At 43.0% G+C, this 15465-nt stretch overlaps 1 protein-coding gene across 1 annotated transcript; it reads left to right on the top strand.

The window, feature by feature from the left end:
* The first annotated feature begins 1469 nt into the window (after window positions 1-1469).
* Window positions 1470-15421, top strand: LSM11 (LSM11, U7 small nuclear RNA associated). Its single transcript, XM_059062945.2, has 4 exons — window positions 1470-1917; window positions 7422-7561; window positions 9366-9449; window positions 10119-15421. Exons 1-4 carry the CDS (start codon window positions 1470-1472, stop codon window positions 10527-10529), a joined length of 1083 nt encoding a protein of 360 aa, XP_058918928.1. The 3' UTR covers window positions 10530-15421.
* Window positions 15422-15465: the final 44 nt, after the last annotated feature.

Below are 15465 nucleotides of genomic sequence, written 5' to 3'. Positions count from 1 at the left end.
ATAAGAATGTAGCTCTTGACTGGCAAATTTAACTTAATTGTAAGTAAATTATAGCATTTTATATCAAAACAAATATAAGTAGGTATTAGTACAAATTTTCAAGACAACTACCCACGGAAGTTTTGTGTCTGTGGGTGCTATGTGATACCACAAAGGCTATCACTTGATTTTGTTATAAGACGGGGATGTGCACTTGCTCGTTGAATTGCCAGCAGTTTACAGGTTTGAGGTTTGTGTTGGGGCAGGGGTTTCGAGCAAAGGAATGACCCGGGTTTACCTATTGAGTTATGTAGTGCTATCAGAAGCATTGTTGGTAGCTTTTTATGTTACCTTTTTTATTTTGCATCATGTATTCTAGAGTATACTTCACAGCTGTATATTTTCATCCTGCTCTCTAAGAGAATAGTATTCTCTCGGGCTTCCTTTCCAGGTCTTAAGGAAACTAAAATATACACAAAAGCAGCTAGTATAGAATTAATACCAGTTGATAGCAGTTTGGGAGAGTGGTGGCAGTTAGGAAAGTGATTTATGTGGCCTGTAGGTGACTGGAAACATCTTGGCTCTGCTGGATGAAGGGACAATATCTGGGCCTTTGGTGTAGAGTAGACTTATTTTAATATCAAAAAACAAAAAATGTTCCGCTGAACAGAGGCTCCAACGTACAACCAGGTTTTGAAAATCTTCCATTATCTTGTCCTCCAATTGCGTTGCGGCATCCTCATTTCCTCCAGGTGCTTAGCAATGCTTACAAGAACAGTGATAGTGAATTTGCCTTAATACTAGAGTCTTTCTGGTGTATGCGTAAATTTCTTTTTGCAGAGGGTGTAGGAAATGCAGTACCAGGGTCCACCCATCATCGTTCAGTTTCATTGTACATTTAAACAATATTAGTTAACATTCACAGAGCATTTATTCGCTCTATATGCAGTATCTCTTCATTCTTTGGACAATTCTGTGAGGTAGGCAACCATTTCTATATCTCAGATGAGAATATAAAGAGCCAGAGAAGCTAAATAGTTGGAGCCCACCTAGGCTAAACCCCAGTGGTACTCAGCATGAGAGCAAAATAGGGCATTCCTTGCCCTCTTTCCCACTGCTTCCCGCCAGCGCAAACTAGGAGTAGAGCGCAGTTCCAGAGAGCAGAGAAACACCTGGGGAGCTTGTTAAGATGCCGGGCCCGGGCTCCACCCCCAGGGAATCCGCACCACTAGGAAACACCGAAAGTGATAATGATATAGATGGGGAAACACTGCGTTAGAGCAAATTAACCTCTTCCCCGAACGCTGATGCTCTGCGAGGACCGGGCGGGTCGCAGCCGCTCGCCACACCCCCGGAGACGCAGAGCGCGGGCAGATGCTGCCCCCCGGCGGCCAGGCCGGCGCAGTGAGACCCGCGTCGCGGCTGCGCAGTGCCGCCCTCTGGCGGCCCCCTCTCCTTCCCATCGGCCTCGGCTTGCGGGCCTTTCAAACATGGAGGAGCGGGAGAGGGGGGCGAGGTCGGCTCGCGCCGGCAGCCCTGCGCGCCCGCCCAGCCCGCGGCTGGATGTCAGCTCTGACAGCTTCGACCCACTGCTGGCCCTGTACGCGCCTCGCCTGCCTCCTATCCCCTATCCCAACGCGCCCTGCTTCAACAACCTGGCCGAGTACGAGAGCTTCCTCAGGACCGGGTGCCGGGGCGGCGGGCGCGGACGGACGCGGGGCGCGGCCGCGGGCTCTGGGGGCCCCGCCACCGCCGCCGCCGGGTCCTTGGGCAGGACCCGCCGCCGCCCGGACATCCCCGCCCCGGACCCCGAGCGCATCCAGCGCCTCCGCCGCCTCATGGTGGCCAAGGAGGAAGGGGACGGGGCCGCCGGGGCGCGGCGGCGGGGTCCGGGTCGGAGCAGGAAGGCGCCGCGCAACGTGCTCACGAGAATGCCCTGTGAGTCCGGCGGGCGGGGCTGGGGCCGGGCCGGCTGTCGAGAAGGCGGCGGCCCTGGAGGCGTTTGCGGGGTGATAGCGGCTTGGCGCGGGTCTGCGTGTATCGCAGGAGGGTCTTGGTGAATGTTGAAGAGATAATCAGCGACCGTGGGGAGGGTCAGCTTGAGGAGTGAAAAAGGGTCTGCGTGAGCTGCTGGGGAAGAGTGGTGAGGCTGTAGAGGTAATAAATAGCCATGGGGAGCGTCTACTTGGATAACGTGCGTGAAGGTGATGGGGTCCATGGAACTGCCTACCTAGGTGATGAGGATCCTGCAGAAAGGATCTGCAGGAGTGCTGGGGGGTCTGGAGAGGTGGTGGGCCTGGAAACGGGACATCACAGGGAGGGTTTGCAGAGGCGTTGAGGTCTTGGGACCACGCACAGTGGGGGGAGGGAGGGCACAGCCAATATTAGGGGAGGGAGAGTGCTTGGTCATTGAGATTTGGGGATGTTGGGATGCAGTGTGAGGAAATCTGTTCAGGTAGCACAGGGGACATAATCCCACAACCCCTTCACATTAAGTTACAGCTCGTTCTCAGTGCTGTAAGCAGGAGAAGGGCTGCAGGGTGTTGGTATACATATGTTCACATTAGCAAATCACAAGTCCTGGAATGCAGCAGGCACAAAATGCCAGTAAAGCACAGACACTATTTTACAGCCACTCTGCCAGGCTGAGTGCAGGACTGTGTCTGTCAGGCTCATACTACCATATGCACAGGTTGTTTTATGTTCTGAAGGTGTAAATGGCACAAGGGAATTTCTTGCAGCCTCCTAATAGATCCTTAGAGTAAAGCTGTAAACAGCAGAAGTTGCTAATGTGTGTTAGGTCTTGTATAAATGGAATAAAAACAGCCCAGGGTTATAGCTTTGTCATCTGGCAAGCAGTTCTGACATCTGCCCCATGAACACAATGACCTACTTAGCCATTCAGAGCATCTGTATCCTGATAGCTAAACCTTGGCATTATTAAATCACTGCCTTTGGAATGGAGGGTTGTGCTAAGCAAAGGAATATTTTGTTTCATTTCTAGAAATGTGTTTGTTAAGAGAGAAACATCCTGAAAAGCTGAGTGCTGTTAGGGGTGCCTTTGTGGGATGATTTAGTATGCCGGAGCATCCCTGCCTAAGCTAGGGTTTACTCCAGTTTGCTTGCCCAGCAGTGGCACAAAGATAGATTATGCATGTTCCTAAATTAAGAGCAGTTTGGGGAACTTTATTTTGCCCATACTTTTTGCCACTATCAGATCTTTAAAATGCACTCCAAGTCTCAGATTGTAACATTTATTTCCATTTTGCCAATCATTGCTTTGCTTCCAGGATTTTCAAGAGAAAAGAAATATTTCTATGTGGTGGATGGTTTTGCCTTTACCTTTGGAGCACTTTGCTATGTTATTTGTATGAAAGTGTGTGAAAGCCAACTTTATTGACTCCCATGATAAATATATTCCTGGAATCAAAGTCTCAGAATGTACCCTCGGCACTGAAAATTTTAATCCCACCACTGGAAACACTTGGGTGTACATGGTAAAGATGAGTAGATAGCACAAAGAGTTGATGACCTTCAGAAAGCAAAAAAAGTACAGCAGCATGGGTGAGGATTAGATTTTTTCAAGAAATAGTTCAGGGCTTCCCTGGTGGCGCAGTGGTTGAGAATCCGCCTGCCGATGCAGGAGACACGGGTTCGTGCCCTGGTCCGGGAAGATCCCACATGCCGCGGAGCAACTGGGCCCGTGAGCCATGGCCGCTGAACCTGTGCTCCGCAACGGGAGAGGCCACAACAGTGAGAGGCCCGCATACCGCAAAAAAAAAAAATAAATAATTAAAAAAATAAAAAATAAAAAAAGAAATAGTTCATGTATGAGGTCAGCTTTAGGTCTTGAAGTTAAGGAAGGGCATGGTTGAAGATAACAGCAATTATTTAAAAATCAGACTATTGAGGTATAATTTACACATAGCAAAATTCATTCTTTTAAAGTGAGTTTTGACAAGTGTATGGTCATGAAATCACCACCACAATCAAGATACAGAGCAAATCCTCACCAAAAAGTTTCCTCATGTCCCTTTGTAAGTCAGGTGGTAACTTTATTGTTGTTAATTATAACTATTATTATTTAGCCAGTGTGTGCTATACACAGTGTTAAGCCCTTTAGATGCATTGCATCTCATTTTACCCTTGGATACACTTTTATAGATGAGGAAACTGACACTCATTGAGTTCAACTTCTTGCCCAGCATCACGAAACTAGTCAGTTTGCCGCTCATCCTGGGTTGTCCCAGTCCAGGGGCTATATGCTTAACCATTATGCTAGTCTCAGGAGAGGAAGAGTACATTCTAATGTTTCCTTGCTTGCTTTTTTTTTTTGGTGGGTAGAGGGTGCTGCATATGTGGTTTGTGTCCAGATCAATGAGAACTGAATTTGGGTCCAGAAAGGGATTGGTAGCCAGAATGTTTTGAAGACCAGTCAAACAGTTTTTCTTTGACTTTGTTATGAGAGAGAGTGGGAACCATGGTGTATATTCTTAAGCAAAAGGCTTTGTAGGGCAAATGTTTCTAATTGCTAAGTTTCTAGTAGTAAAATGTGTTTGGGAGGTAGAGTAGAGCACAGGCTCAGGGGCTTGACTGCCTAGGTTTGAATACTTGCTCCTCCACTTTCCAACTGTTTTACTTTAAGCAAGTTACTTAAACTCTTTGGGGCCTCAGTTTCCTCATAAGTGAAGTGAGGACAATAATAGAATCTAGTTGTGAAATTTAAATTAGTTAACACATTTAAAGGTTTACAATTGTAATGTTGCCTAGCATGTAGGGAAATTCTCAGTGAGTATTAAATGTCACTGTTTTTATTGTTGTAGATTGTTGTGGTTATTATTAGTTTTAGACTGTCCTAATTAAAAGCCCCAGGTGAGAATGCATATAACCTACCAGTATTGACTGTTGGCTCAGCTGTTTACTAGGTAAGTAACTTAGAGCAAATTATTTAAACCTGTTTGAGTTGTGAGGATTAAATAATGTTTGTAAAGTTAAACTTACCATAGGGCCTGGCCCATACTGAGGGCTCAGTAATTGGTGATAATGTTGATGACAATGATGATGATGCTGTTGCTGATGTGAAGAAGGGGAGCTAGGAGACTCTTGAAGTGAACCAATCATCTGATGAGGCTCTGGACTGTATTGTTGGTTGTGGAAAGAGAAAAGAAAGGGCAGGTCTTAGTTATTGAGAATCTATTGTTTGGACTTAGTATTGGCTACAAGCAGGGAAAAATAAGAGTGGGGTTAAAAATGACCTGGATTTGGAAAGATGTGGCCCAAGAGTAATGGCAATGGAGAGCGGGATTTGGAAGAGTAACTTTTTCAAAGATAAGGCATATGTGTATGTGTATATATGTGTGTGTGTGTGTGTGTGTGTGTGTGTGTGTGTGTGTGTGTATCTATCTATCTATATATATACATATCTAGAAGACTGGCTCATATCCATTTGGAGTTTGTCACAAACACTGCTGCAAAGAGATTCAGACTGTGCCTTCTGATTCAGAATGTGAAGTTCATTTTTGTCTTGGTGTTTTGCTCTGATAGGTGGTGCTAGTGTTGTATTTTTGATCACATAAGGAGAGAAATACTCCCTGGAATTACACCTTATTAAATCTTTAGAAGAAAAAAAAAACAAAAGAAAAGTACAGATGTGAGGGTGGAAAACCTGAGTTTGCCATTTAATTAGAATAAGAGATGGTTGTTAAGATACATGCCTGTCCTTTCTCTCTGATTTGGGGGTGCATGGGGAGAAGTGGTGCCCCTATTTTCTTTCAAGTTAGAAAAAGAGTGTTCTTTCCACCCTTTGTGGAACATACATGTGTATGGTGAGAAAGGAGAGTAAATGTGTATAGGTAAATGGAGTAATCCAGGCATTGTGATCAGTTTCTAAGAAATTGAATTATAAAGGCTTATTCCTTACATGACTCTAGAAGTTAAGTAGTCTAACCTCATTTAATGAATGAGGAAATTTGGGCTTATAGAGAAAAAGTTGTTCGCCAAGTTCACACAACTAGTTATAATGACCTAAAAGTTGTTTACAATGCTTGATTTGACACTGTCTATAACACATATCCAGATATATGTACATACATCCTTATATGTCAGAGATTCAAAGAATTTTAAAAGATGGCTAGAGGAGGGATAGGTGATGAAAATCAGACCAAGGTTCTCATGTTCCTTTCCAAGGCCACTGTTTCTGTCACTTTGCCTCCAACTGTGCCTTCTTGCTGAACCCTCAATCTGAGGGTGCTAAATCACTTAATCCAAGCATATCTTCTTGTGTTAATTTATCACTGCCATCATTTATAAGCCAATCCATGACTGAGGGGTAAGGAGGTTAAGAGTAACCACCTTAGTTATCCAAGTTGAAGTGCAAGACGTTTGTTCTCTTTTATGCCACTAGAAACGAAACAGAGATTTTGTTAGTTTGTTTACTATCAGTGACAATAACTTCCAAAGAATTGTGCTTTGCAAACTTGGGGGGAAGAATGAGACTGTATATGAGTGAGTGTGAATGTGACTGTGAGAGAGAGAGTGTGTGTGTGCACGCGTGTGCTCACGCAGTTTTCTTTAGGGAGGTTTTATGTAGTATAGCCAGCATATTTTGAAGCCTAAGTTAACATGAAGTATTAAAAATAAAATTCAGCCTTGCTCTCAAGCTCTGAAAAAAAGGGTCCATCATAGTAAAAGCTGCAGTTTATAATCCCAGCATTCCTCCCATGAGTTGTCATACTGCTCTTTTTATATTATGCTTATCAGCAATGTCATAAGAGTCAGATGCTCAGCAGGTGCCTTTACACCAGCAAGGCTTGGAATACAACCGGGCCTCTTCATCCTAGTGTAAAGATGATATACACTGAAACACTAGTGGCCCCAGAGAGCTTGTGCATGAAGTAGCTCAGACTGGGGAGGCCAAAGGCCATTCTTTCTTAGACGATTGCATGTGTTTCAGGGCAAATGAGTTACATGGTTCATTTCCTTTAAACCTATGATGAGGGTTTTTGTTCTTTGGAAGGCTCAAGCGGGATATGTGGTTCATGAGATTTATCCTGAAAGAGGTTGTCTTAACAGGGCATAGAACTGAGAAGAATCTAGCTGCTGACACGCATATTTAATGTAGTATTTCTGTTTTGTCCAAAAAAGTTTTAAAATGATGGTGCCTCTTAGAATCAGTGACATCATAGAAATAGGGTAGAGAGGTAGTGAAACATTTGGATGGTAGCCATACAGCTCATTTATCCATGTTGCAGGGAATCTTGTTTCAATTCATTGTGCGTTGCCTACGCTAGCCATTTTGCCCACTGGGCCTTCCTCCTCCTGTGGTGTGGTTGACACTACACTGTGTTGCCTTGTGTTGCTGGAGATGGTTGGGTGGTCTTGGTTGTTAATTCTGGGAATCAGAGCAGGTGTTCATGCGGTGCTGACTGTTTTTCTTGTTTCAGTGCACGAAGGCAGCCCTCTGGGTGAACTCCATCGTTGTATCCGGGAGGGGGTGAAGGTGAATGTTCACATCCGTACTTTCAAGGGACTTCGGGGCGTCTGTACGGGCTTCCTTGTTGCATTTGACAAGTTCTGGAATATGGTAATTAAACCTTTCTTGAGGGGCTGGAGAACCTTCTAGGGATTAAATTTTTCATATATCTCAAGGACCTTATTCAGCAAAACCTCCAGAATAACTTCCCAGAGGAGCTAGAATCTTTGCACTCTCTTGAGCAACAACAAAAAAGTTCTTTTTATTGCTGTTCCCAAAGGCAGAGGCTTTCACCTGCGGTGATTTTGCCCATTCCTCCTTCCCAGGGACATTTGGCAATGTCATTTGTTTTGATTGTCATGACTGTGGGATGGAGTACTACTGGCATCTAGTGGGTAGAGGCCAGGGCTGCTGCTGCTGCACATCCAACAATACACAAAACACCGCCCCCCCCGCCCAAAAACAAAGAATTATCTGGTCCAAAATGTTATTAGTGCCAGGGTTGAGAAATCTAGCCCTAAGGAATAATTACTTATTTCATCTTTTAGTACTTTTATGTTGATTTCCTACCAACTATTTTTCATTCATTTAAAAATATTTGCTGACTTCCCACTTTGGCTGGGCACAGTGCTAGGTATAGAAATTTCAGAAAGGAACTTTTACTCTACAGCTTTTGGAAAGACAGATGTGGATAGAGGGGAAGCAGACATATTAATAAGCCAGACACTTTGCATAGTGTTTCCTTGTGAAGGAGTGTACCACGTGCCCTCAGTCTTCTAGAGGCTTACTGTCTATTTACTAAACATTTGTAGGAGAGGAGGTATATATTATAGCACAACTATAATATGAGGCAGTTAAAATAACTTTGATAATAATAATAGTTGCTAATACTTATTAAGCACTTGCTATGTGCCAGATACTGTACTAAGGGCTTTATATATAATATCTCAATGAATGAGTTGTAGGTCTATGACTGTTTTATTTCACAAATGAAGAAATCGAGGCTAGCGATTTTGGAAGATTGGTCCCAGATCACACTGTAAGTAAGTGAAAGGACCATGACTTTGTCCTTTCTGGCTTCGGAGACCATGTTTTAAGCTGTATGGAATCAGAAAACCTGGATTTGAATCCTAGCTTCACCATTTGTGTGTGTGACTCTAGGCCAAGTAATTTCTCTGAGCCTCAGTTTTCTCATCTCTAAAGTGTAGGGAAAATATTTTATTATAATTTTACCTTTGAAGGAACAGATTTAAAAGAATATATTTGATAACAGTGGTGGTAATCATAATACTGTCAGCTTATATTTGTAGGATGATTCACACTTTTCAAAGTAATTTCTCATACCTGATCTCATTTGATCCTAATAGCTGTCCTGTGAGGTTGATCTCTCCACAACAAGAATTCACCAGCAATTCTATGTGTTACCCTGGTTAATCTTTATTAATTGCTGTCATAAGACATACAGACTGAAAAGGGAAAAGCAGCAGTAGAGTAGTGTTTCTTAACATGTGGTCTGTGGCTGTCCTGCATCAGAATCATGGGGGTTTTGGTTAAAATAGAAAGTTTCTGGGCTTCATCCCAGGATGAAGACTCTCTAGGAGGATAGCCTTAGATTTATATTTTAATAAACTTCCTAGATATTCATGCTTCCTGAAATTTATGAACCTCTACTCTGCGTTGGTAAAGGCACCTTACCATAGGGGAAACCCATCTTGCATGGTCATAGCCACTTGGAATTCCTATTCAGAGGGTGCCATGTATTACTATTTGTTTCTGCCCAAGAGCTGAGTCACCTGTTAAGGTTAGTTCTGCTATAATTAGATGTTATTCTGCCTTTAAAATTTTTTCCTGAAAGCTATAAAAATAATATTTGAATGCTACCTTATTTTCCCCTCTTTGGTCTGTTTTTCTCTAGGCACTTACTGATGTGGATGAGACCTACCGAAAACCTGTTCTAGGCAAAGCATATGAACGGGATTCTTCATTGACTCTCACTAGGGTAGGCAGTTTCACCTGACTTCCTGAGTCCCCAACATGCTTTCAAGCTTAGGAATTAAGATCACTGAGCCCAGGTGGAAAAACCCTATTGCTGTCAACCAGGTATGCCTGGACCACGGTCTTCATTAGTCTCTTCCCATGCATCCAGCAAATCAAAAATGAGTCTGTGCTTCTTACTTGCATATTGTTTGAACAACAAGTTACCTCTTATAAGGTTTAGAAGTCTTTCAGGTTTTTTTTTTTTTTTTTGCGGTACGCGGGCCTCTCACTGTTGTGGCCTCTCCCGTTGTGGAGCACGGGCTCCGGACGCACAGGCTCAGCGGCCATGGCTCACAGACCCAGCCGCTCCACGGCATGTGGGATCCTCCCGGACCGGGGCACAAGCCTGTGTCCCCTGCATCGGCAGGCGGACTCTCAACCACTGCGCCACCAGGGAAGCCCGTCTTTCTGTTTTATACCGTAGAAAAAGCGGGTGCCTTTTCTCTTGACATATTTATTGATTTATCTGAGTTATGGCTAGAAATAGAAAATTCATTACTAACTTTTTAAAACTTGCAAAGCAAGCAGTCCACAGAGCATGATAAAGGAATCTAGTCTTTCTTCTACATATTGAAAGAGGGATGTTATAAACTAAAGGGAAGGTTAATACTTGTCATTGCTTTCCTTATAGCTCTTTGATCGACTAAAACTGCAGGATTCCTCCAAGAAGGAAACAGATTCCAAGTCTGCAGTTGAAGACTCCACTCTGTCCAGATACTCCCAGACATCCACCTGGAAGGTGGCTTCGGTGTGGGGACGAGGAGACACTGACCGGGGTTCACGCAAGCGTTCCCGCTCCGTCCCTTCTTCCCTGCAGGCATCGGCAAGGGAGGAGTCCAGGTCAGAGCTGTCAGGGAGGACTACACAGACAGAAGGGTCGAGTGCGGGAGGTACCTTTTCCAGGGCCACCACCCTTTCCAGGGGCCAGCCCCGTAAGAAAAAGCGAAAGCCCAAAGTGGATTACCAGCAGGTATTCACTCGACACATAAATCAGATTTTCATTCGAGGCGAGAATGTCCTGCTGGTTCATCTTGCACAGTGACCAGCTCGGCCTCACTTGAGCTTTGGTTTATAGAAATAAATGCATGAATCGCTGCTATGCTATATCCTAGTATCCCAGTGAAGCTATGTGTTGGAATGATTCCCTCTGGTCTGGCATGTGCAGAGCATAGAGCCAGGCTCGGGCCCTCTGGAAGATGAGGTCCCTGAAGGGGAAACAGGCCTTGAGAGGGTGGGTGGGTGTTTGCATTAATATCAAGGCAAAAGCTGTACAGAGGTACATGCATCTTATTTGGTATCGTGGTCTACTTCAGACACTCAAACCAAATACTAGATTTGAATTAGAGAGCATGGTATGAATTGAATTCACTCCACAGACACTATAGCAGGGTGAAGGAAAAAAACACCTCAAAAAGAATAATCTCATTTCTAAAAGCTAGTGCCCTGAGTACTCATAAATTTGTTTCTAAGAGTAGCAGTATAAATCACCTTGAGCCCTGAACCCACATCTTGTAACTGACCTTTGAATTTTGCTCTACACCATTCTCTCTTGATCAAGAAACGTAATTTGTTATCTTTTAATACCTATAAGATATAAGAAGCCCACCAATTTATGTAAGAGTGAAATTTGGGTAGGTGGTATGCTCAAAGCATCTAGCAATGAATGCTGTGTTTTTATCCCTCTCCACTTTATGGAAAGAAATATGGGACCTCGCGGTTGGTCTTCCTCTTGCCAGAGATAGCTTCTGCAGATTGTGTACCAGATGGGACTATAAGATGCTCTTGTCCTTCTCTTTCACTTCTGTGGCATGGTGATAGTGCATGTACCCTGTGTATTGCCCCTCTGTATATAGTGTGACCTGTCCTGTGAGCTTTATGTCAGGAGACTGTGACCTTCATGTGTGGCTTCAAAGAGTTCTGCGTGGACTCAATAATACACACTCATCATGTGGTTGAGAGTACGCTTTCCAGGCAGGGCTGGCCCCTGTCTAGAGTATCTTTTAGGATGGTTTCCATGAAACAGGGGTGGAGTTTTATTCCCTGTGTCAGGCCAAAGAGGTTCTCACAGAGTACAGCGGTGGTGTCTGTAAGGGACACTTTACTCAGCCCGGCTTGAGTAACAGGAACACTAGACCACCTGCTACTACTACTTCTACTTGAACCATATGCTTTTCCAATCACCAGTGCAAAATAAGCTATATCTTGACACAGACTGTTAGGCATTGTTGACCTTTTGTTTTGTTAGTTTATACATTATTTGGTTTTAGTTTAGATAACTTAGGTTCAAAGTGAGAATGATAAATAGCTAACTAGTTAAAACGTTTGAAAAGAAAAACTTCGTCTGCTGTATTTGTCGTGTTACTTAAATAAGCCTTCTGAGAAGCTGGTGAATCAAGTTTAAGGAGCTGGGACTCTGGCTCATCATGCAGTGAGAGGAGAGCAGACTAACCCCTCTGTGCCTCAGTTTTTTCCCACCAGACACCTACCTCACAGGGGCACTGAGTAAAAGAATTTGGGGAAGGCATTTTAAAGTCTTTTAACACGTGTAAGTGCCATGAGTGATTTCTGCTCACCCTGTTTCATAGCTTGGTAAAAGTTCAGTGTTTCATGAGCAAGGTAGGTGCTATATAATAGAGAGTAATCTCCATAGGTGTCACAGTTACAATCTTGTTATCATCAAAAAGCAGTGATACCTTCAGGAGCTGTTTTCCATGTTGCGTTCCTTCCTCCTAAGGGACAATGGAAGTGCTCAGAGAGTATCTTCAGTGAAGGAAGAGGGGCATTTCCTTGCTGCCCCCTGCGTCCCAGCCCCCACCCTCTTCTGGTCACCATGAGAGGGAATTCCACTGCTTTTTCTGAGTTTATATGACAGCACCGAAGGACAATGCACACCTAAAAACAGCGCATCCCCAAAGGGACATCTTTGGAAGTTGTTTTGTTTGTTTATTTGATTTTGTTTCAAAATGCATTTTAAATATATTCTTTAGAGCCAGATGCATTTTAAATATACTCTTTAGAGCCACTAAACATTTAGAGAAGTTCTAGGTTACAAACGCTCGTGAACAATTATCTTTGGAATCTGCCAGTCTAAATCTCTTCTAAACAGTATGTCTAAAATCTCAGTTCCCCAATTAGTAGTTGTCTTGTTTAATCATCAGGCACCCCTGCCTCTACCTCTTTACCAGTCCTCCCTGTTTGGAAGTCGCCATCTGTCTGTCCTCTTGTCCCTCAGCCAGAAGCTGTAATGGTTACTAGATTTTCCCAATAAAGTGGAAATTTGGAATCAAAAGGAATATAATCAATTTCCATTCATTGTAGTGCCTGATTAAATCTAACCTGATTTATTTTAAACACATGCTTGTTTTCTAGTTTGCATTTAATTTTCATGTATCCATATAAGGATTGATTTACTGCTTTTCTGCCCAACTTACCAATTCTGGATCTGAAAATTATTTTAAAACTGTGTGTCATCTGTCTTATGTGCCCATATACCCCCATTTATTTGTTTGGTTTGGACAGTGATTCTGGAATGAGTATTATCTAGTAGATGTGCTGTTGTGTACAAAGCATGATAACCATATTTTTAGAGACGTAAATTTTTTAAATTATTGCTTTTTCTTTATTATTGGAGAAATTGTTCAAAAGGAATGAAAAACGTGTCCTAAAAATGTATATGCTGCTCAAAAATGTGATCATCTAGGACATTTAAATAAGTTGCTATGGAAATAGCTGAAGTCTTCCTCAGAAGAAGGCAAGAAAAGAAAAGGGGAAAGTAACAGCCAGAATGGTAGATTTCTGGAGGCCCCCCATCAACTTGTCAAGGGGGTCCTAAGCAGCCAAAGTACAGCAAAACTGGCTTCTGGTATTCTCTAGGGATTTGGGCTTGAGACACTAGTACTTAATTTTGAACATTCAACTTTGATTCTTCAAAGTAATCTCTAGACATGGCAGTGTGTTTTCAGGGCAGTTCACAGGGCAGACCTGTACACTTGTTGAGGTCTTCTCAGGAGTATCCAGCTTTGTTAGGAAGTAACAAGGGATCAAGAAATGGAAGGTGTGGCTTCACCCCCAGAACGATTTCATGAGCCATTCTTTGTACACAGAGATGGTTCTACTGCTTCACCACTAGGAGAGACTGTACTTTAGGTTGTTTGTGGTAGTATTTGGGAAATATTTCTGCTTCCTCTCAGAGACCATTTATGATAGGTGGGCCGTTTGTGCAATGGGTAGCTGGAGTTATCAGTGTCTAAGGCAGGTGGCCTTGGGCTAGTTGGTTCCTTGCTCTCCGTGCATGGCGCATGTCAAGTCAGAAAGCCTAGAAACCATTAGCGTTAAAGTCTAGGTACATAGGAATCCTTGCTAGAGTCGTTAGCGAATGAAGAAGGGCTTTATCTATCCTCATGGTGGAAATAATCCAGGAGTACTTTTAGAGATTGTCAGGCCATGAGCTATGAGCTGCCCTTCATCCTCAGAAGCCTTACAGAAACCTAGGTGTACTGCTTCTGTCCCTTGAGAAAAAATGGAAACCTAACTTGATGTAGAGTGGACATTTGTATTTCTGTTTGTACTGTTTCCATAGCAGCTGACATGGGCAAAACCATGAAATAGAATCTGTTCTGTAAATTACTTCTTTAAATTTCTCTTAATTTTGCCTTTAGGAAAAAATTAAAATTATTCAAAGACAGCTAGCTGTCACTGGTGCTGCCCCAAAGCTTTCTAAGCCTTTGTGTATTTTTTTATGAATGCAGTGGTTGCTGAGGGAAGGTAAAGATTCACCTAAGAGTATCATGGTGTAAATGTAATGGTTTCCAGATGTTTTAATTTTCCTTTTCCTGTGCCAGATATAGAATGCAGTTGATCCCTTTTCAGTAGCTTCTGTTCATCAGCCTGTGTTCTTCTGGGCAATAACTCCCAGAAGGCTTTTCTTAGTGATTGTAAAGAAAGAAAATCCCATCTAGGCCTGTGTGGCAAAGGTGAGTGGTCTGTCATGACTTTCTGGAAAATTGAGTTGATGGATTTAAGATAAGCCTCTGGGGTTCCTGTCACAGTTTTCTGGGCTCTGAGGAAGGGTTGGACCTCCTTTACTGTCAGTGTTTCGAGTATTTTTCAAATGTTTGTAAGTTCTCTTGCACTCCTCTAATAAAAATGAAAGCTCTCTGTCAAGAAATGGCTTTGGATGGTTTGGAGGTCTAGGGGTGGTGGTGGAAGAAGTACACCTGAGACCTTCAGTTGGTCTTATTTATTTAGAATAAAGAGTAGTTTGATAAGCTACCAGAGGTAGTGCTTCTTTAAAAACATTCTCTGAAGAGATAGGAACTGTCCCTCAGGAAAGCCGTAAAAGCTACTCCCAATACACTGCAATTGATTTTGATTTTTAGTCCTTCCAAGCAAATGTCTGATGTTATGTCTGATGTTATGTTTTTAGAGCTGTCAGGGTGGGGGAAGTGTTTTAAAAAATTTTAGGGGTGTATTGAAACAATGATTGTCTGGCTGAATTATGTGTCGGCTAAGTTCCAGGGCAGATGTCCGGTTCTTTTTCTGTTGTCCTGACAGCAAAGCAGATAGTAAGTGATGTCTTGAAAAGTGATTTGCTTATTTCATACTGACATCTAAAGGCATTAGCCTTCTGTTTGGCAGCCCTGGGGATACCCCTCTGCACCCGTGACTTATTAATGTTTTTTAGACAAGGCTAAACCTGGATGACTCTATGTATTTATAGTTTCACTATTCATATACCAGCTGCTAAAAGAAAAAACATGACTTTTATTCTTGTCTTGAAATTACTCCTCATTGTTAAATTCACCTAAACCCTTCCTCCCAGGAAGGGTTTAGGTGGGTTGCTGCTAGTAACGTCAGCTTTCAGTGTTCTTCTGCTTTAGGTATTTGTCATATGGGAGTCTGGAAACTGTAATAAATATGATTAATACAATATAATGGCTGCTTTGTGTCTGCTGATTGGAGAGGGGTGGGTGCAGAGA

Source organism: Kogia breviceps, chromosome 4 (genome assembly GCF_026419965.1).
Source record: "Kogia breviceps isolate mKogBre1 chromosome 4, mKogBre1 haplotype 1, whole genome shotgun sequence".
Classification (NCBI taxonomy): domain Eukaryota; kingdom Metazoa; phylum Chordata; class Mammalia; order Artiodactyla; family Physeteridae; genus Kogia; species Kogia breviceps.
Note: the sequence above shows the minus strand (reverse complement) of the source record. Positions and strands in the feature narration are given on the sequence as shown.

Excerpts from the sequence above, each read along its gene's own strand:
- LSM11 (XM_059062945.2), top strand. The coding sequence starts at position 1,470 with ATGGAGGAGCGGGAGAGGGGGGCGAGGTCGGCTCGCGCCGGCAGCCCT. Across the intron at positions 7,562-9,365 it reads TTGACAAGTTCTGGAATATG|GCACTTACTGATGTGGATGA; the intron begins GTAATTAAACCT and ends GTTTTTCTCTAG. Across the intron at positions 9,450-10,118 it reads CTTCATTGACTCTCACTAGG|CTCTTTGATCGACTAAAACT; the intron begins GTAGGCAGTTTC and ends CTTTCCTTATAG.